We start from the raw sequence: 26,922 nt of genomic DNA on the forward strand, positions 1-26,922 counted from the left end.
TATCTTAAATAAGAAATGTTGCCATTAGCTTCATCCTCAGGAAAGAAAACATCTAATTACCATTCTGGACTGACAAAGCACCTTCTTCTGAGGAAAGGTCTCTTGTACCAAAATGATAAGAGATTTGAAATGACATTAGGAGAGTTTTGGGAATATTTGCAAGTAGAGCTGTGCTAACTTAATCTGACAGTGCTGGAGTCTTTGTGGAATTTAGAGATAACAGCTTGCATCCATTTAAATCCAACGAATTTTGGCACACAACTTTGCTGCCTTTGGGTTCTCATAAATTCTTTCTGCACCTTCCGAAGTGAAGACTGCACTATTCCCAGTCATGAGGAAAGTTTTACATCCACCTCCTCTTTCTTCCAGATTGCTGTCAAGATGAGTGAAACACCTTCAACCAGTTACTCTGTGAATCAGCCCAACTCCTCTGAGAGCGAGCAGAGCTTAGCTCCACGCCACCTCAACATCACGGAGCCTGTCGTGGCCAAACGGATCTGTTTCTATAAGAGTGGAGATCCCCAGTTCAATGGGATCAAGATGGTGGTTAACAACAGGTCTTACAAAACATTTGATGCCTTGCTGGACAGTTTATCCAAGCGTGTCCCCTTGCCTTTCGGAGTGAGGAATATCAGCACGCCCAAAGGCAGGCACAGCATTACCAATCTGGAGGATCTTGAGGATGGAAAATCTTATATTTGCTCCCACCAGAGGAGAATGAAGCCCATCAACCTGGAGCAGGCCAGCAGAAAGCCCCTGCCCTGGCAGATCAGCAGGCCCGTCAGCGCGCGGCGTCGAGCCGTGCAGTTAGCAAGGGGGAACGAGGATGGGTATGGCCACCGGGAGATCAGGATAACCACTCCCAAAAAGATGCTTGTCTTCAAAAACGGGGATGTAAGGCTTAGGAGGACTGTAGTTCTGGGGAAGAAGAATACACAAACCTTTGAGGCCTTTCTGGATTACATGAGTGAGTTAATGCAGTATCCGGTTGCAAAGCTGTACACCACCGATGGCAGAAAGGTGAGAAGATGAGTGCTGACAACTTTTCTCTCACAGAATTGTTTGGGCTGGAAGAGATCTTTCTTGACGGCTTCTAGGCTATTTTTAGATAAAAAAGTCATTTTAACAATCATAAGCTTGGGACACAGTCCTGGTGTAAGATCTGACGTGCTGAATTTCAGATGTTTCCTTTCTATGCCTTTTACCCTTCAGAAAGGATACTGGGTTGGAGGAAACGTGCTGGAAACACACTGGAGGAGGGAGTGGGGACATTTTATTTGAAGTCATCATGAAAAAGCTTTTTCTGTATTTAGACCTCTTTCAGGCATGCTCTCAATTCTGTGCTTTCATTAGAATCATAGAATCAATAAGGTTGGAAAAGAACTCAGAGGTCATCAAGTCCAACCTATCACCCGACACTTCATGACTGACTAAACCATGGCTTCAAGTGCCACGTCCAGTCCCCTCTTGAGCACCTCCAGGGACGATGATTTCACCACCTCCCTGGGCAGCACATTCCAAAGGCTAACAACTCTCTCTGTGAAGAACTTTCTCCTCACCTCAAACCTAAACTTCCCCTGGCACAGCTTGAGGCTGTGTCCTCTTGTTCTGGTGCTGGTTGCCTGGGAGAAGAGATCAACCCCCACCTGGCTACAACCTCCCTTCAGGTAGTTGTAGAGGGCAATAAGGTCTTCCCTGAGCCTCCTCTTCTCCAGGCTAAGCAACCCCAGCTCCCTCAGCCTCTCCCTGATCCTATCCTATTCCTCTGTGGCAGTACAGGCCAAATACATGTGGTGTGCTCTGAATTTCCTCTTTCTTCCTCCAAATACATGTTCACATGCATACCTGCCCCCAAGTGCTTATCCTTCTATCTATGAACAGTCAGTGGGCAGCAATGAAGCAAAATTACACAGGCAAACACTTAAATTGTAAGAAAATTTTAATGTGAGTTCAAGTTGCTTCTTGAAATCTCTTTTTCTAATGCATTTATATAACAAGAGATACCCTCACAGAGAGAGGAATTGCCTTGTAGGAATTGAAAAATTAATTCCATGCTATGATACATATTTAATAGCCTGCTTCAAACTAATGCAGAGACTAAGAAGTGAAGATATTAAAGCATGAAAGGGGTAAATCTCTTACTCTTTTTTTTTTATGATGGTTACTAAGGCAGAGAATTTAATGTTACTGTTGTGTTTGCTTGCCTTTGTTTTTTTTCCCTCCTTTCCAGGTTCCTAATCTTCAGGCCCTGATATTGTGCTCTGGAGCTGTAGTCGCAGCGGGAAGAGAGCCTTTTAAACCAAGCAATTATGAATCTCTTGGGTATTCACGGCCTGCTAAATTGCTTGGAATTGCAAATCGTGTATACCCCAAAGCAAATGCCAAGTCAGAAAGTGAAAATAGTAAGTTCTTTGAATTAATTTGTATTTTATTAATTGGTTTCCCTCTCTTGGCACAAGACCTAAACCCCGATAATCTCACCAGGAACAAGGATGTTCAAAAAAGGCCAGCTGAAAGCCTTTATATCTGCTCTGACTCCTCTGTAAGCATAAGAAAGATCAAAGTGTTAATGTTCTCTCTAAAATGGAAGTTCCTGCTAAGGAATCAGCTGGTATGCATGGTTCCTTTCAAACAATCTTACTCAGAACATGCATGCAAGACTAAAACTGTATCACAGTATCACTAAGGTTGGAAGAGACCTCGAAGATCATTGAGTCCATCCTGTCACCACAGACCTCATGACTAGACCATGGCAACAAGTGCCACGTCCAATCTCCTCTTGAACACCTCCAGGGATGGTGACTCCACCACCTCCCTGGGCAGCCCGTTCCAATGACTAATGACTCTCTTGGTGAAGAACTTTCTCCTCACCTTGAGCCTAAACCTCCCCTGGTGCAGCTTGAGACTGTGTCCCCTTGTTCTGGTGCTGGTTGCCTGGGAGAAGAGACCAACACCTTCCTGGCTACAACCTCCCTTCAGGTAGTTGTAGAGAGCAATGAGGTCACCCTTGAGCCTCCTCTTCTCCAGGCTAAACAACCCCAGCTCCCTCAGCCTCTCCTCGTAGGGCTGTGCTCAACGCCTCTCCCCAGCCTTGTTGCCCTTCTCTGGACATGTTCAAGTGTTTCGATGTCCTTAAACTGAGGGGCCCAGAACTGGACACAGGACTCAAGGTGTGGCCTAACCAATGGAGAGTACAGGGGAACTTTCTCCTCACCTCCAGCCTAAACTTTCCCTGGTGCAGCTTGAGGCTGTGTCCTCCTCTGTAGGAGATAGTATCGATGATGTGAAAGTCATTGTTCCAATTCCATTCCCTGAGACAGAGGGTGAGATTTCTATTTGGGGAAGCATAAGGTCTGGTCTCTATTAGAGGGGTTAGTACAAACTTTTATTTCTGATTCAGTTGGTGGCAAAGCATACACTTGGGAAGCTTGTACTTGGAAAGGTGCCTCTGGCACCTATCTAGACTACTGATCTGTTAACTGTGGAAGTCTAAACACACCTGGGGAATATTTAGTCTGTATACAAATATATATGGGACCACATTTGACATTCATTGAAGTCTAGAAGTGTGCTCATTGTATTTACTGAGCTTTGCACCATTGTCTACAGTGTTGTAGCATAAAATTTATCTCAGAATGCCATTACTTGAATGCAGATTTTATAAGAGCTTCGAGTGCTTCAATGTTTACTTCTCTGTAGAAGGTCAGTCCAGGGGATTGGATCCAAACACTTTATTTGTGTGTCAGTGACACTACTCAGTACTTTTATGCTGTAGATTGTTGGATTAAAGTCGGGGTGTGAGACGTGTTTTAACACTAGGAAATGATCTATTAATCATTGCTAAGGCTTGAAGAAGAAATTAGTTTGGTAGTTTGAAGTCCAAACAAGCAAGGGCCTGTGAGCCCCTAGAAGGGTTCAAGGCAAGCTATGCTTCCAACTAAGTATAAAGTGAGAGCACTGAGTATTTTTATAGGCTCTGGAGCTTCAAGTAGGACTATAGCCCTGTCATTAGAATGAACCTATTACCTAATGGTAAAAGTAGTTTAGTGCTTTGCTTTTTATTAAAAATTGCTTGTGTTTCTCTGCCAATTTCTGAAAATGAACACCAGCCATGTTTTTTCTCTTTACTTTCTGAAACTCTGGTAAAATAAACACACTTCATTAGCTTCTGCTGTACTAATTTTTCTCCTCTCTTCTTTTATCTTCCTTTGCTGCCTGTCTGCTGTCTCACCATCTGGATCCTTCTGCGTGATATTTATCTGCTCTACTTTCCACCTACTGAATGAATTTGGGTTCTTTCAATGTAATCATTGGTAGCAAGAGCTGAAGTGGGCTCCAGCTCAAGATCTCAGATATTCTCAACCTCTTCTGATAAAGGGTCCAGCAATGATAACAACTCAAATGATAACATCTCAGATTCTTCCTGTGTTCCTGGCAGTCATAATGGTATAGTAGAAAATAGCATAGTTACTGGGCAAGACTTGTCTGTGGCACAATATGAAGATGACATTGAGAAATCCGTTCACCTCAATCAAGATGGCAGCATCACAGTGGAAATGAAAGTTAGACTAAAAATTAAAGAGGAAGAAACCATTAAATGGACAACCACAGTGAGTCGTGCTGGCCTCTCTGGTGACACAAATGCTGCCGCTTGCAGTTCTGAAGTGTGCGCGTCCAATGAGAACGTATCAGAATGCATAAACCCGAAGGATACTCCATTTCTGAAGAGCTACAAGGAAGAAGAGGGAGACTCTCTACAGCAATTCAACACAGAAGTGTCAGACAAAGACTCAGAGCCTGATTTAAAAACTGCTGCTTGTACCAGGGACAATTCTGCAGACCTAGATGTGAGCAGTGTAGCTGAGGATAATACCAAGCCTCGCTTTTACAGGCCCCCCACCCCTGGGCCAAGGCGTGTTAGACAAAAGAAAGCAGTAGTTGAAAGTGTCACCTTGGTGTCTGAGCAGGAGGTTCAGGAGAAGACAGTAGGACAGTTTTCCTACAGTGAGGAAATACAGGATGGAGAAAATAAATCTGAGTATTGCATGGTAGCTCATTCAAGCAGGAAGAAATCAAGTGTCATTAATCCAAAGTGCAGTGAGACGAGTGAGAGTGATTTGTTAAAGTTGTCTTCAGATAATATGAAGGAAGAAGTGCTTGTTAAAGTAAGCCACAGAAGTAGTGATTTACTAGAAACCACAAACAGGAAGAGATTAGAAGTGCCTGATGAGGATGAATTAGTGGAGAATATAGTAGAGAGGTCGGTGATGGAACAAGGTACCTACAACAGTTTGGTGTCAGCCTGCAAAGCTAACATCAGGGGTTTCATCCCATCATCAAAAATTTACCAGGCAGCTAGGCCAGTTTCAGCAGACTGCATCCAGGGGTCGTGTGGTGTTAAACAAATAAAAAGATCACTGAGCTCTTTCATTAGATACTCAGAATTTCATCAGTCAAAAGAAGAAATAAAATGCAGTGCTGGTGATTTATTTCCTGTTTCTCAAGATGCAGAGCATTCAGCCTCTGCTGGACACAGCCAGATGAAGATGATGGTATCTCCATGCAGTGAAGCTCCTACTGAGAAAATAAATCCAACAACTGGATTCTGTCCTGCTGTTACTGAAAGGGAGAACCAAGTCAGTGTCAGTAATGAATCTGTGGTGACAGCACATCTCATTGATGACAGCAAATCTGCATCTTCCCTCACTAAAAAGAAAAAAAAGAGAAGACCATCTAAGCTTCATGAGCAAGGTGCACATGAAAATCAAAGTGATAAAGACATTTCAGTGACAATTAAAAGTGAGGGAACATACACAAACAAACCCACACAGGATTCAGCAGGAGAGCCTATGGATAACTCTTCTGAAATACTTCAGGAAGAAGGAAGAGAACTGTTTGTGAAAAATGAGTCTGATCATTCAGACACAAGAATGTGCCCTGAAGATGAGTTCCACCACCAAGAGTCAGTGGAACAAAATGGATTATCATCTAAAAAAGCCACAAGCAGTAATAACAAAAAGCCAGCCAAGGTAAAATCCAAGTCAGGCAAAAAAAAGAGTACTGGTCCATCCACAAAGAGTGAAGATGGTCTAATGATGGTTGATTCAAACAATGAATCTCAACACAGTCAGGATACTCTGAGTACTGAGAAACCAGGCACACGTCCCACAAACAGCTCTTTTGAGCAGAGACATAACTCATCAGTGATTTCAAAGCCACTGTCAGAAGTGCCAAAGAATCTCAACTCTGAAAAAGAAAAGGAAGACGACATTTTGTCATCTAAGAAAGAGAAAAAGCAAAAGAAGATGAAGAAAAACCTAAGTAAAGATGCAAATAAGTTAAATATGCCAGAGAGACCCATTACGTTAGAGGCTCTAAAGCAGAAGGATTTTCAAAGCGAGCATTCACTTGAAAACTATGTCCAAAGTTGGCTGAAAAATGTGTTACCAAATTCTGTCTTGCCCCCTATTAAAAAAAGAGAAGGCAATGTAGAGAACAACGATGACTGTGATGTTCCTAATGAAAATGCTGACAAAGAAACCAAGTTGGTTACACATGAAGTCCATGTAATGGAACATAATCTAAGCAAAAGAAAATTAAAGCCTATTTGTGAATTGAGAACTTTAGAAGACTCAGCCAAGGATTCAGGTGAAACGCAGACTGACTCTTTGATTCATGCTAATGCAACTGTAGTAGAAGAAGCCAAGTACACTCTAAAGTCAGAATTTCATCATGATGGCAAACTGCAACTCTTTCATGAGACACAGGATAATGAGAAAAAGACCTTAGAAGCTGATATTCGAGATACAAACCTAGGTCAAAGAAAAAAATCTGAAGTTGCTGTTCAAGTTGATTACACAATTGTCAATGAGAAAATGGGAATTGATGTTCAGAATAACTGCATGTCTACCATGATGCTGCACGAGCTACAATCAGCTTTGCTTGGGCTCCAGAAAGACCATAATGGGTGTACAGGAAAAACTTGTGGCCTTTCAGATCTTTCTCCTGCAGCTTTTGGTTGTTCCTCCAATGTCCTCCTAGCGTGGCTGCTTGTTCTGAATCTGAGAGAGAATTTGATTGGGACAGTTAAAGATGATCTGCAAAAAACTACCTGTAGCTGTTCTGAAATATTTACACAGTTACAGTTTCTGAAACAAACTACAGTCATAGAAAAAGTTGATGAGCTGAAGGCTGCCTTCTCACACTTTCAACAATCAACAGAAAATAACTTACTACACTTTGGGAGGGAGATTAAAAAGCAGAACTGCACACATTGCTGTGAGAATATGCCCATAACTGAAATTCCTAATGGTGTACACCTGCATGGAAAGGAAAAATCAGAGGAGCCTTGTGTTACAAAGGACAATGTGAAGTCTGAGGACCCTTTGAATGTGACTGGGGAAATAGAAAACTCTTCTGATACAGAGAAAGACCTTTGTAGAGAAACAGAGATTTTAGATTCGAGTGCTCCCAAAACACAGCTAGATGATCAAGATGCCAATGCTAATTCAAATGCCTGTAGCCTTGCCTCAGCTATAGAACCACCTGAAAGAAATGAAGAGATGTCTGATAGCCGGGATAAAAAATCTCAAGATCAAGACACTGATACATCATTTGCTAATGAAGAGTCAGAAACTTCCATAGAACCAAACTCGACAGTTCATAGTGTAATTTCTAATGATAAGAGTTGTGTTCTAGATCAGGATACTTCTGAGTTGGAAGGTGAAAGAGGTATTGTACATGTTGCCACTGATAAAAGCGAAGATGAGAAAGCTGATCCAAAGTCAGCAGGTAATGCCAAAACCCCAAATGACCAACTTGAGCTAGTTACTGAAACCTCTGCAGGATGTAACGATGAGGATTATTCCGTACAGGAAGACAAGGAATATGCAGAAACTTGTGAGGAGACATCTGAGAGGTTATCTACAGTTTCTCCACTATCATTTTGTTATGAATCAAAGCAAATTACAGAATGTGACATGAGCGAAGGAGAACAGAATTTGCACGTAGAAGAAGTGGAGAACGAACTGCGTTCGGATGCCTCCCAGTTAAAAAAATGCTTAAAAAGTCCTGCTACTTCAGACTGGTCAGATTACAGGCCAGATAGTGAGGAGACTGATTATAACATGAGAGCATCCAGTGATTTAACCAATGAAAGTGAGGATGAAGCAGAAATTGAAAAGCATTACAATACTGGCTATGTCAAAAGAACGATTGAGCGGCTTTATGGCAAGGCGGAAGCTTCGTTCAAGCCTGAATTTCACAAAGGATTTCCTTATTTGTCTCAGGTATTTCAAAAAGACACCGAAGAATTTCGCTCTGCAGTGATGGAGAAAACCATTTCTTTTTCTCAAGAACCTCCACCATCTGTACAGCAATTGTCCCATTCTTCACTACCATCACAAGAATTTCCCTTAAACTTAAGCAAAGGTGGCACTGGATCGAGAGGAGAAAACACTTCTTTACCAACACCACAACCTACCCCTGACAGAGAAGAGGCAATTTACAGTGATGACTGTTCAGGGCTACCTCCAAAGCAACATTGTCAACCTAGTGTACAAATTAATGAAGATGAAGGAATATTGATAGATAAAGGCAAATGGCTTCTTAAAGAAAATCACTTGATAAGAAGGTCACCCCCTGAACGGACTGGGATGTATGGCAATTTAGATACAACCTCAGCAGACACCATCCTGGATGCTAACGGTGACGATGTTCCATACTCACACTTTGGCAATCTGAATCAGTACCCAGTCTTCAATGAAATCTCTTCTTCAGAACTTGAAGAGATGGCTAAGCCCTCTGAAAATCTTTGCAACTACTTCAATATACCTCATAACAGTGACTCAGACCCCTTTCAGGATGACTTGAGTGCAAAAAGCAAACCTATCCGCAGCGATAAGGTCGCTCCCCTTCCTGCAGCAAGCAAAGAGAAGAATAAACCATCAGCCATGGTAGGTTCTACTTCCCCACAGGCTGATACCAATTATCCAGCCTTTACATCTGTAGAATTTAAATTGCCTGATAACAAAGTGCATCCATTGGAACAGCCTTTAGATGATGAACCTGTACAGTCTCAGCCAGCTGCTGCTAGTAACACTAACAGAAATGCTCTTCGGGAAGAAGATTCTCTGGACAAACTCCATGCAATATGTGGCCAACATTGTCCAATACTAATGGTGACAGTAACACCAATTAATGAGGAACAGAGAGGATATGCCTACCAAAAGGCATCTGATATCGAGAACCAGCTGGGTCAGTGTTTGTTGGGCAAAAAGAGCGGACATTTGCAATGGTCGGGTGAAGATTTCACAGCAGATGAAAATAACCTTGTGGCTCTGAAGAGTAACCGTATCAATAAGATTGCCAATAACATTTTTAATAGGTTTTATGCTAATAACACCTTAGACTTCATTAGTAACTTTGGAGTACTTGCATCTTCAACTCTGAAAGACGCAAGCAGTTCATGGAAGTTACACGTTGTAGAGGATGCGAATGTGAAACCTGGGACAGTCAGCAACTGTCAAAATAATGCATCTGAGCACATGCTCAGCGATCTTGTGACAGGCACTAATAGTGAGCTACCCAACACAAAGCCAAAAATCTGCCAAACTCTAAGAATAAGCTTCATTCGTATTGTTGGAGAAAAGCTCTCTCCAGTGTTGGTGGATCCAGCAGAGACCTGTCATTCTGAAACATTCCTGGAGGGCGACACGTCTTTAAATAACACTGAACATAATGCCTCTGAAAATCTGAGAAATGGCAATGCCTTTCCTAGAGAAGAAGAAGAAGAAGGAACCTGCTTTGGTACCATGGACAATGGAAACAGTAAAGATGAGAAAGACTTGTAACAGGGATTTTGGAACTTCTGGAACATTAGATTAGTGAAAACACCTGCAGAAAAAAAGGGCTGCAAAATAAACTGCTGAATGGCACAGCCAATAATGTGAATACAGCCCAAACCTAGATGAATTCAAATCACAATTGTATATCGCTGCCGAAACACAGATAATTACTTAGTTCTTTACAGGGAAGAAAAGCAGTTCTTCCAAGACAGTGGTTTCTTGGGTAAAAGACAGGGTTTCTCTGAAGTGTTATCTGTTCAGAGATAATAATTTAGGCACTAAACATCCCATTTTCAGAGAAACAGCTTGTTAGAACAGAACCCAAATTCCAAATAGCTGCCTGAGTTCTAAGAATCCATTCCTCCCTTTCCTGGCATTTAAGAAGGTGTTTGAGAATTGTCTTTCCATAGAAATGCTTTTTTTTCTTCCAGAACAAAATCAAGCAATGTGTTTAATTTGAAATGAGAAGTAGCAAAGGGATGATCTTTAAGGTCCCTTCCAACCCAAACTGTTCTATGATTCTATGAAATGCTATTCCAAAGCTGTAATACAGTAAAAAGCAGGAAATGGAAGTTGTGTTAATTTTACATAGATTGACATTATCCAATTAAGGTTTATTTTTTAAAGCCAGCTTCAGCATAGTTGTGTGAGTAAAGAGATCCTTCAGACTACACAGGATCATCCAGATCCCAAATGAAGGTTGCTTCTTTTACCAGAGGGTACTTGAAAAGGAGCCACTGGGACTCCACAGGAGCTGGGAAGTCAATGGGCTTCCTGACTGCCCTTGCCATATTCCCTTCTGAGGCAGCTCCACTTACTCCTAGAGTTGTTCTAGCCACACTATATATTTTAGTTGTGTGTTCTTTGACTTCTAGACCTGTGTCCTGTTTGTTTGGGTTTTTTCTTTGTAAATATGTTCTGTTATGAGAATCTAAGGCATATGTCACACGTTTCAGGATCTTTCTATCTGTTAGTAGGATTATTTTGGATACCTGTTTACAGCATTTACTCTTTTTTAATATCCTGTGTGCATAGCAAGCACTTTCATGGTTTACAATTTTCAGTCAATGACTTTCAATATGAAATTGGAATGTATTTAATGGACATTGTGGTTAGGTAGAGTATTCCAGGTTTGGGGTTTACATCTTAAACCCTAATAGCACCTTGCTTCACTGCCAATGAAGTCAGAGAGACACCTGAAGAAGGAAGGGGTTGGTTTTCAGTTGGAGAATGGGAATTTGGATGTTCTGTGCACTTGGAGGCTGTGTCTAGACTAACTGGCATGTATATGCTGTGGTAAGCCCTGGACCATGATCTGTTGGTTATCCAGACTGATATAGCTAATTAAAGATTGACACAAATCCCTTCTAGCCCAGAGGCTTTGACTAGTTCCATGTGGGACAGAGGGCACGTGGAGGGAAAGTAGAAGTTGGATGTGAAGCAGAAGGTAGTTTAGGTAGAAAACCTAGAAACACTCTTCAGGTCTTTTTAGGAGTCCTGTGGCAGATGTATTTCCCCATAAATAACTGATGTGTTTCTGTTGTTTCAAGGAGTGTATTCTGTGTAATAAACTAACATTACAACCCTAAAGCAATATATATTGTCTGATATGTTTCACACCAAAAAGCTGTGTGATATTTCCTGTGCTGGCCTTGTTTTGGATGTTCTTCCTGCCATCTCCATGGGTTTCTTTGGTGTTCACCTTCACATGGTTTAGAAGTGTTCCAAAGGAAGAATCTCTGTTATTTTTTTCATCCTTTTACATGTCAATACAGAAATAAAACCTATATTTAGAAAAGCAAGCTCACAGTAGTAAAATCCAGCTAAATGTCATATACCCTTCTGAATACTTCTGTCTATACTGACTGAATGTTAGCTAGGCAAATTAACAGCTGTTTGTGTCTCCATCGCCACTTGTGGACTTTCTGTTGGCTTCACAGCACCCTGTGCTGCACTCACAGATCTTAGCTGTTTCCAGGTTCAAGAATCAAATCAAGAACTGTTTCCAGGTTCAAGAACTTGATCACAGGATGTTAGGGGTTGGAAGGGACCTCTGGAAATCATTGAGTCCAACCCCCCTGCCAGAGCAGGACCATAGAATCTAGCCAGGTATCACAGGAATGCATCCAGATGGGTCTTGAAAGCCTCCAGAGAGGGAGACTCCACAACCCTTCTGGGAAGCCTTTTCCAGATGCTTACATATATGTCCCAAAGCCATCATTGTTATTTTCTTAGACATGTCTTTTGCCTCCTTGGTATTTATCACCAAAATCAGACTTTCCCTCAACTTTTCCTCCTGAATAAACATTTTCTCCCTTTCCTCTAATAATCAAAACTGCCTTTCGAAGAACCTTTTCTAGTTTCTGTAAATCTTTTAAAAGCGTGGTTACCAGCATGTTATGCAGTATGTCAAAGATTCTCTCTCTGATGTCTGGGACATTGACAGCAAAATTTCTCTACCTAGAAATCTCTCTCCTGATGCATCTCGCTGGCACATTGATGATTCATCCTATTATTTTTCTTTTTTAGTGGTAAATTCCTTCTTGGTTATGTTAAATGTTGGCAATATTTTTAAAGTGAATTTCTTTCCACTCTGTGCTGTTACAAGTGATCGCTTTTCTACCACTCTGGATCTTCTGATCTCCCTCTTCTTTGGGAGTTCTTAGCAACTATTTACAACAATTACCTACTTTATGCAGTATATTAGTGAAAAGATGAAACTGGGATAAGATCCTAACACTAATTCCTAGAGAAACTTACTAGTATCCTGCAAGGAGACCTACAAGAAGGTTGGAGAGAGACTATACAAAAGGTCTGTAGTGATAGGACGAGGGACAATGACCTGAAACTAAAGAAGAGCAGATTTAGATTGGGTATTAGGATGATTGGATGTTAGGAACAAGTTTTTTATCATGAGGCTAGTGGAGCACTGGAACAGGTTGCCCAGGGAGGTGTTTGAGGCCCAACCCTTGAAGATATTCAAGGTGAGGCTCAGCTGGGCTCTGGGCAACCTGATCTGGTTGAGGATGCTCCTGCTGACTGCAGAGGGAGTTGGAATAGGTGACCTTTGGAAGTCCCTTCCCACCCAGACTCTTCTATGATTTTATAATCCCTATAAATTAATGCTTCTCATTTCTCCACACATGTCCAACACAGCAAACTCAAACATTGCCTGCTGCAATCTTCTGGAATACCTATTTCCATATTCATTGGCTTGATGCTATTGAGAATTTTGATTACTGGAGCGCATTTTGCAGAGGAATCTTGAGTTTAAGCAATTCAGCAAGTCTTGTTATTTTTTGATAGCTCAGAAATGGAAGGTGTCAGTCCTCACCAGTGATATGCCATCTGCAGGAACGAGCTCAAAGGTTTATATTACATTGTATGGGGATCTCGGCTGTTCAGGACCTATTTTTCTTGATGGAGAGGTGGGAAAATTATTTCAGAGAGGCAATGAAGACATCTTCACAGTAAGTAGCATATATCCATCGTGTTGCCCTCTTGTATCCTGCCAGATTGCATGACACTTAAAAATCTATGTGATGAAAAGGCAGGTTTTTTTCTACCATACATGTGTCTGGAAACAAGACTCAGGGCTTAAACGTAGGCTTAAATTTAGTAACCTTTCCCACTCACCTATCCAAAGCTGATTTGATCTAACATATTTCTTGTCTGGTTAAGAAGAACTACTAGTTAATTTACATAGAGCCCAAGAAAATACCAAGAAATATAGGACAACAAACTCTTGTTTAGCTTTGAAATTTGAAACAGGGCTACAATATCACAAAAGAAACAAAGCAGTGAATACTTAGGAGTGAAATGGAGTAAATTTTTAGCTTTGTTGAATGCCTGCTCCTGTCTTTAAATGTCAGTAATATGCCTGTAATAGCCTGGTTAGCTGAAGCTGCCTAAGCTCCCAGTTAAACAAATTAATTTCTCCCCCATCAGTCAGGTGGCCTGGTGATTTTAGTGAGCCAGGATAGGTCTCTTACCTAAAGCTGCACAGTGTTTGTGTATGTGGGAAACAGTTTAAATATCAGAGTATTTAGTTCCACTAAAAATAAGTTGCCTCACAGCTATTAATGAATTTCTGTTGCATGCCTTTTCCTTTAAATGAATGTTTTGTGTTTCATCAGCTGCTTGTTTTCCAGGTTAATACTGGAAACATTGGACACCTCTATAAAGTACGCCTAGGACATACCAACACAGGAAACTCCCCTGCCTGGCACTGTGAAGAGGTAAAAGAAGTGAGAGAGAATTAGGATAGGATAGGATAGGATAGGATAGGATAGGATAGGATAGGATAGGATAGGATAGGATAGGATAGGATAGGATAGGTCAGGTCTTGAGCACAAGCCCTATGAGGAGAGGCTGAGAGAGCTGGGATTGTTTAACCTGGAGAGAAGGAGGCTCAGGGAAGACCTTATTGCTGTCTACAACAACCTGGAGGGAAGTTGTAGCCAGGAGGGGGTTGGTCTCTTGACCCAGGCAACCAGCACCAGAACAAGAGGACACAGTCTCAAGCTGTGCCAGGGGAAGTTTAAGCTCGAGGTGAGGAGAAAGTTCTTCACAGAGAGGGTAATTGGCCATTGGAATGTGCTGCCCAGGGAGGTGGTGCAGTCACCATCCCTGGAGGTGTTCAAAAAAGGATTGGACGTGGCACTCGGAGCCATGGTTTAGTTGTAGTGAGGTGTTAGGTAATATGTTGGACTTGATGATATCTGAAGTCTTTTCCAACCTGGTTGATTCTATGATTCTATGAATATAGCCACTGATTTCTAGATGTCATAGAAGAGAGAACCTGTAGAGAGCTGGCCAGCCCTCTAACATCAGTGTTCTTTGGGAAGCCTACATTTTCCTGGAAGACCTGAAATGAAGATTCCACTGCAGAGCTTTCCTGACAGTTAGGCATGCTAGTCTCTCACCAACATCCCATAGCTTCTGTGGCTGTCTGCTCTGAGATGGTATCAGGCCTGCAAATGACCACAAGTTTCTGCTTTGCTAGCTCCAAGTTCCTTTTTCAAGATCCCTCAGTGGACATTGACAGGCCAGGATGTGCCAGGCTTTTCAGACAAGATAAACTTCTTTCTCTGAAGTTTAGCATTCAAGCAGTAAAAGTGATAAAAGTGTTTCCAGTATTTCTGAATTTGTTAAGTATTCTAATTAAGGAAATTACTCTGCAATGCACAGAGCAGGAGTGAAATTACAGGTAAAAATGTCTTGGCTTCTATCTGCTGGTCCAAAATTGAGTGTAGCTGCTAATATATAATTAGCATAATTAGGGACTATTCTAATGTGCAGCAGCCTCTGAGGTGCTAACTAAGGAATACTTTGAAGTATGAAAAAGCTCCTTCCCTTCTTCAGCTGCTGTGTATATGGTCCTTGCTCTGCCATGTGCTAGAAGCTGGGCATGGAAGAAAACGGTGTGGGGCAGACTGGTGTTGGGGCTAGCACTTTCATGGTTTATGTCACAAGCAGCACTGAAGAATCAAAACCTGTTCCTTTGATCCCTGTTATGACAAGAAAATAAGCTAAAGGAATAGCACCAGCAAGCATCCCAGGGAGAAGTTCCACATTTGGCAAGCTGTGCCTCCTAGTGCTGGCCCACGTGGATATACCAGCTGGAACAGCAGGGCTGTACTTTGTGGGACTGTGCCTGAGCTGATAAGCCTTGCTACTTGGCTGCACTTGAGTTAATCTGCCCTGCACTTTCAAATCTGGCTGAGTGAAAAGTCAAACTGGGGGCTATTTTATCTGGAGGGCAAACATACCCCAAACCCATCGTTTTCTGCTGTAACTGCACAGCTGTCAACAGCATTGCCACACATTTCACGTTCTGCTCTATCTGAACTGAGATCAGTAACTCAGGTTGCAATTCTTGATGCTGTTCAGGTGCAGTTGCTGAACCTTTTCTCAGGGGAGCAGTTTTCTTTCCGTGCATATCGATGGCTGGCCTGGGACCAGGCTGATGGGGACATATCTATGGAGCTTCCTGTTTTACAGCAGGGTCAGCCTATTCTTCCAGGTAAGCACAACACCACACATCAGCTAAGCCCAGCCATAAAAAATATGGAACCCTCCTTTTTTCCAGGATATTTAGTACCATAGCAATGCTTGGTGGTGTGCTTGTGGTACCTTGCGTTGGTCTGACAAAACTGAAATGGTAACAGACATCTCAGTGGTCACAACTGTTGTGGGTGCAGGCTAGAGGCAGAGGATATAAATGAAGATGAGGGTCAGAAGTTCAGAAAATGCCCATGGTTGTGAGGAAACATACTATGGGACAGGCACTCCTGTGATAAAGGGGCTGGGTGGCCTGGAGCTGTGTTTATGCCTATCTGTGATGACTGGGCCCTGAGATTTAGTTCCTGGGAAGACCAGAATCACAGAATGTCACGGGCTAGTAGGGACCTTGAGGGATCATCCAGTCCAACCCCCCTGCCAAAGAAGGATCACCTCTACCAGACCACACAGGAACACATCCTGGAATGTCTTGAATATCTCCAGAGAGGGAGACTCCACAACCCCCTTGGGCAGTCTGTTCCAGGGCTCAGTCACCTTCACAGTGAAATAATTCTTTCTCCTTTTTCCTTGGAACTTCCTATGCCAGGTTTATGCCTTTTTAATATGCCTTTAAGGAAAAAAAACACAACCAAACCAGGAGAGATTTCCTCCAGTGATGTAGTTATCAGCTTTAAATGGCTCATAAAATGCAGTAGAGAGAGGCTGCCAGCCCTAGCCACAATGATTTCTGATCTTGAGTGGTTATGATCTTCATACCCTTGAGGGCATGAAAAGCCTCAGAGGCAGCCAGGCTTCTTCCTCATAAGTTTGGTCTCTTTGGTCAGTAGTCCACTGGTACAAACAACCACCACCCTCTCACACATAGACTCTTCAATAAAAGTTAATTAGTGACCACTAACGTGATGTATTTCACATGGTCCAATCCCCTACTTTCAGTCTGTTCTTCCCCAAATGTTCTCTTGCATAATTTTCTGGGACACTGACCTTACTCACCTTCTATTTTTTTCAGGTTCTTCTTTCTGGGTAGGTTATTTCTGAGATGAAGACACAAAGAAAGATTTTCATTTCCAGTATCTTAAGGGGTGGCCTACAAGAAAGCTGTTGAGGGACTATTTAGGATGTCAGGGAGTGATAGGACTGATGGGGGGAATGGAGCAAAACTAGCAGTGGGAAGATTCAGATTGTTGCAGTTGTTCTTCACCATGAGGGTGGTGAGACGCTGGAGCAGGTTGCCCAGGGAGATAGTGGAAGCCTCATCCCTGGAGGTTTTTAAGGCCAGGCAGAGGGGTTGGTAGTAGAAGATCCTTGAGGTCCCTTCCAACCCTGACAATTCTGTGATTCATTATGAAGCAGTCTTGGTGCATCCTACAGCACACTTAAACCGTCCTCTCAATCTGCATTTTCTAGTTAATGTCTCCCTCACACAAAAGAGGCAAAAAAGAGCTTCTGTGCATTTCTGCCAGCCTCAGTAAAAGAGGGGTCATGCTGAGGCTTTGGAGAAGGCAGTTTCATCTCTAGCTTGGTAATTGAAAGACAGCCTCTGTGTCTCTTTTGCTGATTTCTGCATGAGACAGCGAAGAGAACACTGCTTTTAACTTCAGAGAAGATAGTTTGATAACAGAACAGTGAAGTGGTCTGGATTCAATCTGAAAGAGAGATGATGAGAGGCACTTTAAAACCAATTTCTGAATAAAAAGAAGCTGAAACACTTTCTGATTTAACAGCCTTTTTTATTTAAAAGAAAAACCTCTGGATTAAACTCTTTAAGAAATACTGCATGGAGATTTTATGGTTCTAATGCTGGGGGACTGAGCACCATTCATTTGAATTTTTATCCTCAGCCATCCTACTTTTGTCCCCCTTTGCTCATGTTTTATGACACAATCTTGAATTATATGATGATGAACTACTTTCTAGGGATAAATCAGAGTTATACAGTGCTTGGTGGCTGGTGGACCTTTGCTTTTCCTCTTGCAAGGGCTGGAAAGTAGATAGTTACTGAAGGAGTGAGTTGTGGGAATAGAGGATTGTTGTGATCTCAGAGATTGTTGGTCTGGAGAAGTGAATACTCTGCTTCTGCATGGTCTGGTCATGGGGTACCTGTTCATGTGGCTGCTGTAAAGAGAAATCTGGGGAAGAAAATAGATCAGGTGATGACATGGTAAATTATGTGGGTAAAATACAGTATTAATTAACAGTTCCCAGATGAAAACTATTTTGAGTGTTGAGACAGGTGTATGCTGAGAAAAAAATAGTGCATGACTGTGCTGCTAACTGAAGACTGTCAAAAGCTTCTGTGCCTTAAATGTGGCTGGCTTTGGTCCAGATTATAAAAGCTGATCTGAACAAGAAAAGATTTGTGGTTTACCTCCTTGTTGTATTTCTCATAATTCACAGACACAGAGGAAAGAATTCAATTATGTAAATAATCTTAACCCTTGTACACTCTAAGACGAGGATTTCTCTCCTCCTTTCATTCACTCTGTAGCTGTTGTGGTCTAATAAAATGTTGCCAGTGCATGGTAGCATAAATTTTGCCTTTTCCATCCTTCTGCTGATAACTGCATCTTTTTATTCTAATTCTGAAGTTTATGGGGTTCCTACATCTGCATTCTAATGGCCACAGTGTTCTATTGATACATATTTTTATGTATCCTAACAGTTTCATTGGATTTTGGACTCAAATTTAATTTGCCTTATCCATTTCTAGTCAAGAACCAGTTTGTTGAATTTAAGCCTGGATTTTTCCTTCCAAATTTACAGCCTTTGAAGAATCTCCATATGGAATTTCATTCCAATCTATACCACCCAATTGCACTTATGGTGAGGGTAATCTTGGATTTAGATTGTTGTCAGGTAATGATAAAACTAGGGGGAATGGAACCAAAATAGAAATGGGTAGATTCAGATTGGATGTTAGGAAGAAGCTCTTCAGCATGAGAGTGGTGAGACGCTGGAAGAGGTTGCCCAGGGAGGTCGTGGAAGCCTCATCCCTGGAGGGTTTTAAGGCCAGGCTGGATGTGGCTCCGAGCAACCTGACCTAGTGTGAGGGATCCCTGCCCATGGCAGAGGGGTTGGAACTGGATGATCCTTGAGGTCCCTTCCAACCCTAACAATTCTGTGATTCTTTGATTCTTCTCAGCTTCAAATGATGCTGCAGAACAGAGACATACTTTTGGCCATTTAAGTTTCAGTTCTGTTTGCCTTCCACATAGTGACAGCCTGGGACAAAACCCAGAAACTTAACACCAAAACAAGTCTGGACATTATTTTGCTTAATATTGAATAGGATTTGTTAATATTTTATACTCTAACTGTTCTTGACAGAGATGTATTTGGACTCTACAGGCACATTCCCAGCTCAATGTTGTTGTAGCTATAATAGTGTTAGTGATATGAAAGGTTGTCATCTTTCATTGTCAGTGACTGTCTACGAAGTGCATGTGACAACAGGAGAACTGTGGAATGCTGGAACTGAGGCTGATGTCTTTATTTGTATCTATGGAGAAAGAGGTGATACAGGATCAAGGCAGCTGCTCAGGTCACACAAACCCAAGAAATTTTTAAAAGGACAGGTAAGTGGAGCCCAGGGCATTTTATGGTGTGCTTGGCTGGCTTTTCTCTCTTGGGCAGCTGGTTATGCAATTAGAAATGAGAGAATTATTGCTTTCCAATGCCGGTGACAAATTCCATCATTAAGCCAATATCTTCTAAAGCCACAGCAGTGCTTTTGGAAGACATTTATAAGCTAGGTAAGCTGTGTGCTTTTTCATGCTTCTCAAAATTTTACTTAAGCAAGTGAAGAGAAAGTGAAACTTTACATTTTATACCTTCCAGTGTTGAAATCTGCTGTAATTTGTAATGGTTTAGCCACTTAAGCTTTCATCAGGTTTCTCTTTTCTGACTCTGATGCCACTGATTCAAATGGACCTGCTGCCATTAGCAGAGTGATCAGGCTTGATGCTTGTATCAGGCAATGCAGTGATCTGTTCTTACATTTGCATTAGCTGATATTTCAAAGGATGATCTGGGGGATTAGACATGGCACTTGGTGCCATGGGTTAGTAGTGATGAGGTGTTGGGTGATGGGTTGGACTTGATGATCTTTGAGTTCTTTTCCAACCTTACTGATTCTATGGTTCTGACAGAAGAGTTCTATGGGTTTATGGATATCTGGGATGCCACAGCTGAAGAATGCTCTGCTTTTTTCAGATTTTACTGACATTTTGTGTGATTACAGATGGACACCTTTGCTGTTGAAGCTGTGCACCTCGGACATTTGGGCAAGATTGTCATAGGACACAATGGTCTTGGATCAGGTCAGAAATCTCTCTGTGTAGTCACTGAGTACTGCTTGGAAGCTTATCAGCCTGTGCTTTGAAGTACAATCTGTATCTCTATATCTGAATGTGTGAAAATCTGTTAGAAGTGAAAGACAAAGGCTTCTAATGCAACTGAGTGACAGTTACCTTATTGCATCATCACAAATGTCAAATATTTTGTATTTGCTGTCACTATACTCTCAACTACCCTGTTAAGGTCACCATCTGCTGCTGTTCTGTCATTTTTGACTAATCCCCATGGGAAAAACTGGAGAGGGGGAGTGTCTGCATGATAAGACATTGAATATGTCTCGTGCAGTCAGTGTCACAGATAAAATGGGCTGTTATCCTTTTAGGTTGATTAGCATTATCAGTCACATTGTGAAGATGCAGTTGGAGATTCTGGCTGCGCTAGCCTGTCATTAGCCACCCAATTAAGGCCTAAACTCAAATTGCTTGCAGCCACAAGGCCCCTTTTTAAAATTCTTGAGCCCAAATACTGTAAAACATGGCAATGTATTTCGAGCCATGCTAAGCTGCTATCTAATCTTGTGGGCATTTTGATTGGCAAATAAATGAGTCTCACACAACGACTCGTGTTAAATGAGGGGGTGGGGGATGTGCAGCATGCTGGGACCTAGCAGCTTGCAGCCCCATGAGCTAGCACTACAGTGCCTAAAGCAGGTGTTGTCTTCTCTCCAGCCATCAGGACAGCTGTGAGTCCAGCTCCTGCAAGAGGAGCTGCAGACTCTGCAGTTCCAGTAGGGGAGAGAAAGGCAGGCTTCATTAACTATGTCTCTCATTAACTATCTGTTTGATTCTAAGGAAATGGCTGGTTTCTGGATAAAGTTGTGATCAAGGATCCTGTAACAGATTTGGATTACACTTTCCTTTGCCACAGGTTGGTGATGTTTCATTTGGGTTGGATTAACAAAATCAGAAGTAAACAAACAAATGTGCAATTTCTTTGCAGCTTTTCTTTTGAAATAGCCTGTCAGGGGACAGAGATGGCTCCTGAAGAGGGAGCTGAACATTGCTGAATCTCTTTACAGCTCTCTGGGTTGTACCTTCCCCAAATCTCTGGTGCATTTGAGCTAACAAAAAAGCAATAAAAGAGTTCTGCCTGGGAACTTTTCATTCTTGCATTTGAATGAGTCAGGTTGTGCTTTTCTTGACACGCTCCCCCATATCCAGCACCTCGCATCTGACGCCAGCAGGTCCATTCTTCCATACCATGCAGTGCAAGGCTTTTCAGAAGGGCAGGTTGCTGTCTCTCTAGAAGACTTTACTGAAGTTACTATGGAGATTAACTTGGGGTTCAGTGACCTTGGGATCAGACTATGAATATCACAGACACAACTACCTGGCCACATCTCCCTTCCTCATTTGCCTTGCAGCCTGTCACTGAGCTGCAACCTAATTTTGAAGCCATCCTAACTTCCCTGCCTTTGCCCCTGCAGATGCTGCTGCTCTGAATCTTCTGTTCCATGGCTCATTTCTAATTTTATCTGTGCCTGATTAATTCTAAACACCTTACAGAAAAAATTATAATTGATAAAGATCAGTGCAAACATTAGGAATGGTAGAGTCCAGTCACGTATGAATCGAGCTGCAGCTTGCCAGTGGCACCTCAATTCTATTTCCTCCTCTCAGTTCTCTGAGTGAATAAATAACTGCCTGAGACAGCTGGGAGTGAGCGATGTGCACACTGAAACTGATTTATGTGTGAGTAAGGGCTTTCTGCCTATCAGATGCAGCACCTCTTCTTTGCCTGACCTAATTTTGATTCTGTATTCTACATGAGATGAACTGCTATGAAGAGATCTATAATGCTAGCTTCATACATAATTTAGGGAGAGTTCAAATCCATTTCAGGCAGAAAAATACGGGGTATGTGCTAGTTATTGTTAGAGCCCAGCGCTGTGCCTGCTGTTCTTGCCCCCACAGTGTGTGAATCCTTTTGACTCAAATGGAGTTAGACTTAACTTATGTAAGTGGATGTGAAGAAGGTACAATGGCATTGTAAAAGTGTGGTTCAGATAAGGTAAAATTGTTGCCTGCATTGGATTTGCCTCCCTGTACAGGGATTTTCAGGGCATGGAACAGTTTGCATCCTGCTGTAGCCTTCTTGAAGGCTGGAAGAGCCAAATATGAGGAGCATTGCACCTTTGGATATTGATCTGGGATCAATACGAATTCTCTGTTTTGTAATGATTGGCTTAGGCTCTTGTACTTCATCCAAGAAAAGAACTTATTTATAAGTTTCATCAAGAACAAACACAAAAACTTTTGCTTTTGGTCAAAATCAGCCTCTTTAGACTAAACCGAGCTCTTCACAGAAAGAGTTGGCCATTGGGATGTGCTGCCCAGGGAGGTGGTGGAGTCACTGTCCCTGGAGGTGTTCGAGAGGGGATTGGATGTGGTACTTGGTGCCATGGTTTAGTCAGTCATGAGGTGTTGGGTGATAGGTTGGACCTGATGATCCCTGAGCTCTTTTCCAACCTTATTGATTCCATGACTCTATGAAAGCTGAATTTCTGTATTGCTGTTTGCCATCTTGAGGTAATCATGTCATCTTGTAATAAATAGAACAGGAAATATCTGTATGTAAGTGCCACGTGTATGGTACTGTGAGAGCTGGCAGTCAAGGTTGCTTTACTGTAATGGGCTCTGGTTTTCAGGTGGCTGGACCAGGGGCAGGATGATGGCAATATTGCCAGAGAGCTGACTGTGACAGATGCCAGCACGTTTCCAGGAAGTAAGTGAAAATTCATGGGGAGGAGAACCCTGCCTCACCACAACTGTGACAAATGGAATGAGGATGCTCTGTAAACTAATTACATGGCTTTTATCTATACAGGACAAGAGCTGGAACTCAAGAGAGAGGAAGCTGTAAGAATGTACCTTTTTTATTCAAACCTTTCAAATGATGCTTTGAGTGAAATCAGGTCAATTGTTCTCACCTATGTCTGACTCCTGTGCATCATTTTCTCACGAGTCTTTTCTGCTTGTTGTTTACAAAACTAGTGGGCTGCTGAAAAGTGGAAATTTCAGGAAGGTAACACACTTCAGTTTTACAACAAGCTCACCCATGGCTTCATTCGCCTCAGTCCGGATAGCAGAGTTGATGCTCTTGGTGACAAGACAGATAAATATGGTAAAGTATTTTTCAGATGGATATATGAATAAAAGATACAAGAAAGGAGGGCTTTAGAGCTGTGATCTCATACAGTGATTCTTCTAATGAACAGGAATTGATAATCAAAACTGTTTTCCTCACTTAAAAGGTTTACTTCTCTTGATAGCTATAAGAACTTTGCTTGGTTAACATATAAAGCACAAAAAAATCTCATATGGTATCTTGTCTCTGGCTTTGCTTACCAAACAGAAACTGTGTGTCACTTGCAGGTTAATCCTCCTGTGGAACTGCCATTTATATGAAATTCATTTTGTTCCATCCTTGTCTTTGATTTTAGTGGCATTCTCCCCATTCCTCCTCTTCATCAGCTTTCATCCTACTACATTACTAACATTCAACTGTTTTATGTTAGGCACATATATTTTCACTGTCTCTCTAGTGATGGAGCTGCTCAGTCTTTCAGACATCTTCCCAAGGACTTTATACACATCTGTTTTGGAGTGGTAGAGCAGAATCTTCCAGGACACACCAAAGAGTTCATGGAGAGCAGTGCAGTCAGTGGTCCTTAGCAGAGCCTGTAAAGGCACCTTAGGAAAGCTGCACCAGCAAGCTCAAATGGGAGGTTATTAATCTAACATTCCTCTATTTTACTGAAGCTGCTTTTATCAATTAACAATTTTGGTCCCTGAGTTCAAAGTAGTTGAAGACTCAAACACTGATTAACTCAAATCTATCCACAGCTTTAGGACCTGCAAGTGTCTTAAATGCCTGAAAGCTGTTGCACAGCATGGTACTGTCCTTCCTCCAAGGAGATCCATTTAGGATCACAAACTGTGAATTACTTGCTGACAGACCAAAATACCCTCATGCAAGAATTTGGTCTCTAATCTGCACTGATGCAGTAAACTCATCTTTGCTGCTTTTTAATGCTGTGGCCTCAGCTGATGGATTTTATCTGACTTAATATCGACAAATTAGATCATTTGGACACCTCAGAGTTCATAATCTTCCAATGTGCAGAATTCAAGTTCACACTGCAGATTGTTTCCCAGTTTCACCTAGGTTCACTTTCCTCCCTGCAATTTAGTGCATTTCTAACTTTTCCTACATAAATATGATATTTTAATTGCATTTTTAGTACATTTTTACATGCTAGATGTGAAATTCCTACCATAGAATCAACTTGGTTGGAAGAGACTTTTAAGATCAAGTCCAGCCATTAACTAGAATTGCCAGGTCATCACTAGACTATGTCCCTAAGCAACCACATCTACAGATCTACCACTAGACCATGTTCCTAAGCAACCACATCTACAGATCTACCCCTAGACCATGTCCCTAAGCATCACATCTACAGATCTACCCCTAAACCATGTCCCTAAGCATCACATCTACAGATCTACCCCTAAACCATGTCCCTAAGCACCACATCTACAGATCTACCACTAAACCATGTCCCTAAGCACCACATCTACAGATCTACCCTTAAACCATGTCCCTAAGCACCACATCTAGAGGTCAACCAAATGACACTGCTGTAGCTTTCATTAGTATTTTGTAGCTATAAGAGGTTAAGAGTTTGGGGAATCGGCCAGATGAAAAGGTTTAGAAGCCATGAGCTATGCTTCAAGATTTACTTTACAAATTTTAGTGTGAATGAAGTGAAAATGAATCCTCATTTTCCTACCTGAGAGCTTTATGTTCCCTAAGTGATCTGTTCTTTATCATTTCATTGCCATAGCCCAGTTTATGATGCTGAAGCCCTCAGCTGCTTTTTTTTTTTGCTTGTATGGATTTTTTGTTGGTTATTTTTTTTTAAGCATGTACACTGATCAAAGGAAATTTGTTCCCTATTAGCTCTCAGCGTTTTTCTTCTCAAGGCAGCAAAGCAGACGAGTCTCTAGATGCCCTTTCCTGAAGCAATGAGGGAATTCATTGATCAGAGAGGTCAAACTGTTGAGTTAAGCACTTGATTAATTCTTTTCCCTTGAAAATGATAAATAATCGATTGCAATTAAAGGCAAATATGAATTAATAGACTCTCTTACTTCTAAGATGCTCTTCACTTGTCTCTAAGGTCTTTTTGATGTAAATGTCAAAGGGAGAAAGACGTGGGTATTCAGCAGTCATCAGATGCCACGTCTTGCTCTTGCTCTCGTCAATGGCCATGCAATTGGCAAGGTAGGAAATGCTGTTACTGGTTTCTGCTTTATAGTTGCATTTCATTGTCTTGCTAATACTCTTTCTAACCTGTCTAATAATCATCCTTCCAGTCAGATAAAGAACTAAGAACTGCAGAACGGAAGGCAGAAAGTTGCCAACGAAAAGGCCAATTTAAATGCAGGGGTTTGTTTGCTTTCTCACAGTTTACATTGTGCCAGGAATTTTTAATAGACTCTATGATCTGATACAGAAATATGAGGCTGTTCCAAACTGCAATTTTTGTTGGATTGCCACATGTTGACAAGCTACCTGGAATGCCCTCATATCTTATTGGCATGCCAGAGTGATGGGATGCCAGCCAGGAGGATCTGGACAAATTCAAGCCCATCTGAACCTCATCAAGTTTAACAAGGCCAAGTGCAAGAGTCTGCACCTGGGTTGGGGCAACTCCTTCAGGCTGGGAGATGAAGGGATTGAGAGCAGCCAGTTCAAGCATCCTTTGTCACATTTGCAGGTTGAGATTCTAACTCTTTGACAAGGTACTCAGATAGCTTTCCTGGTTGCCCCAGATCTGTGTCACTTTGTGATGAACTTTGAAATTCCAGAGGCCACAATTTTAGGACTTCAGTATCACAATGGCAAATCTGCAAAATGGAAAGATGTTTTCATGCTAGAGTGATAAGAATGTGGAAACCTGAACAAGAGAGAAACTATTGTGATAGTCTCTGTTCTGTATTTTGCCACATCTAGTAGCTCATGTAATTTTTTACTCCTGCTTTGACTTTGTTAGAGCAAAGATAAGGCTTGCTGTGAGCTCCGTGTTCACCTTCAACCAGATGGCTGTGCCATACTTGAGTCTGCCAGGAACCCAGGTCACACTCTGACATTCAACCTTCAAGGCAAAGCACCTGATGAAACGACAGGATATGCTGGGCTTTCCAAAGAATTCGTTGTACATGTCAAGGTAAGGTGGGCAGAGGGACATTAGGAAGACTTATGAAGTTTACTGCTATGAAGTAGATGGTATCAAAGCAAATGTTAAAGCACCACAGCCTGTTGTGGACTGTCCTTCTCTGGAGATACTCAAACCTGCCTGGATGCAATGCAGCCCTAGGACACCTGCTCTAGGTGAACCTGCTTTAGCAAGGGGTTTTGGACTAGATGATCTCCAGATGATGTTCCTTGATTCGATGTTCCACCAGGTGGAGCTAAGTCACAGTTTAAAAGGTAGGCGGCAGGTGAGAGGCTTTCCTTTACTGCTCTTCTGGAGGGAGAGATGCTCCTAGTGCAGCTGGTATGTGCAAACAGGGTGGGTTGGTACACAGCAAGGATGCATCTCCAAACTTTTTAGTAAACCTGTGAAAATTAGGAAGCTTGGTACATGCAGGAAAGCAGCACGGGAAATTAATTTGAAAAGGGAGCAAGTTTG

The 26,922-nt window shown here is 41.9% G+C and overlaps 1 protein-coding gene across 1 annotated transcript in view; it reads left to right on the forward strand.

Moving 5' to 3' along the window:
* Positions 1-26,922, forward strand: part of RP1 (RP1 axonemal microtubule associated) — a 158,319-nt gene that overhangs the window by 3,190 nt on the left and 128,207 nt on the right. Inside the window, 13 exon segments of the mRNA XM_068166706.1 lie at positions 370-1,020; positions 2,231-2,402; positions 13,152-13,315; positions 13,997-14,083; positions 15,738-15,870; positions 19,293-19,444; positions 20,110-20,188; positions 21,017-21,092; positions 22,873-22,949; positions 23,052-23,083; positions 23,219-23,348; positions 25,408-25,511; positions 26,284-26,457. Coding sequence (XP_068022807.1) covers positions 382-1,020; positions 2,231-2,402; positions 13,152-13,315; positions 13,997-14,083; positions 15,738-15,870; positions 19,293-19,444; positions 20,110-20,188; positions 21,017-21,092; positions 22,873-22,949; positions 23,052-23,083; positions 23,219-23,348; positions 25,408-25,511; positions 26,284-26,457 — 2,019 coding nt within the window. The 5' untranslated portion in view covers positions 370-381.

The sequence above is a fragment of the Melanerpes formicivorus genome, unplaced genomic scaffold (assembly GCF_026170545.1).
Source record: "Melanerpes formicivorus ecotype bairdi unplaced genomic scaffold, bMelFor1.0.p_v2 SCAF_105, whole genome shotgun sequence".
Lineage (NCBI taxonomy): Eukaryota > Metazoa > Chordata > Aves > Piciformes > Picidae > Melanerpes > Melanerpes formicivorus.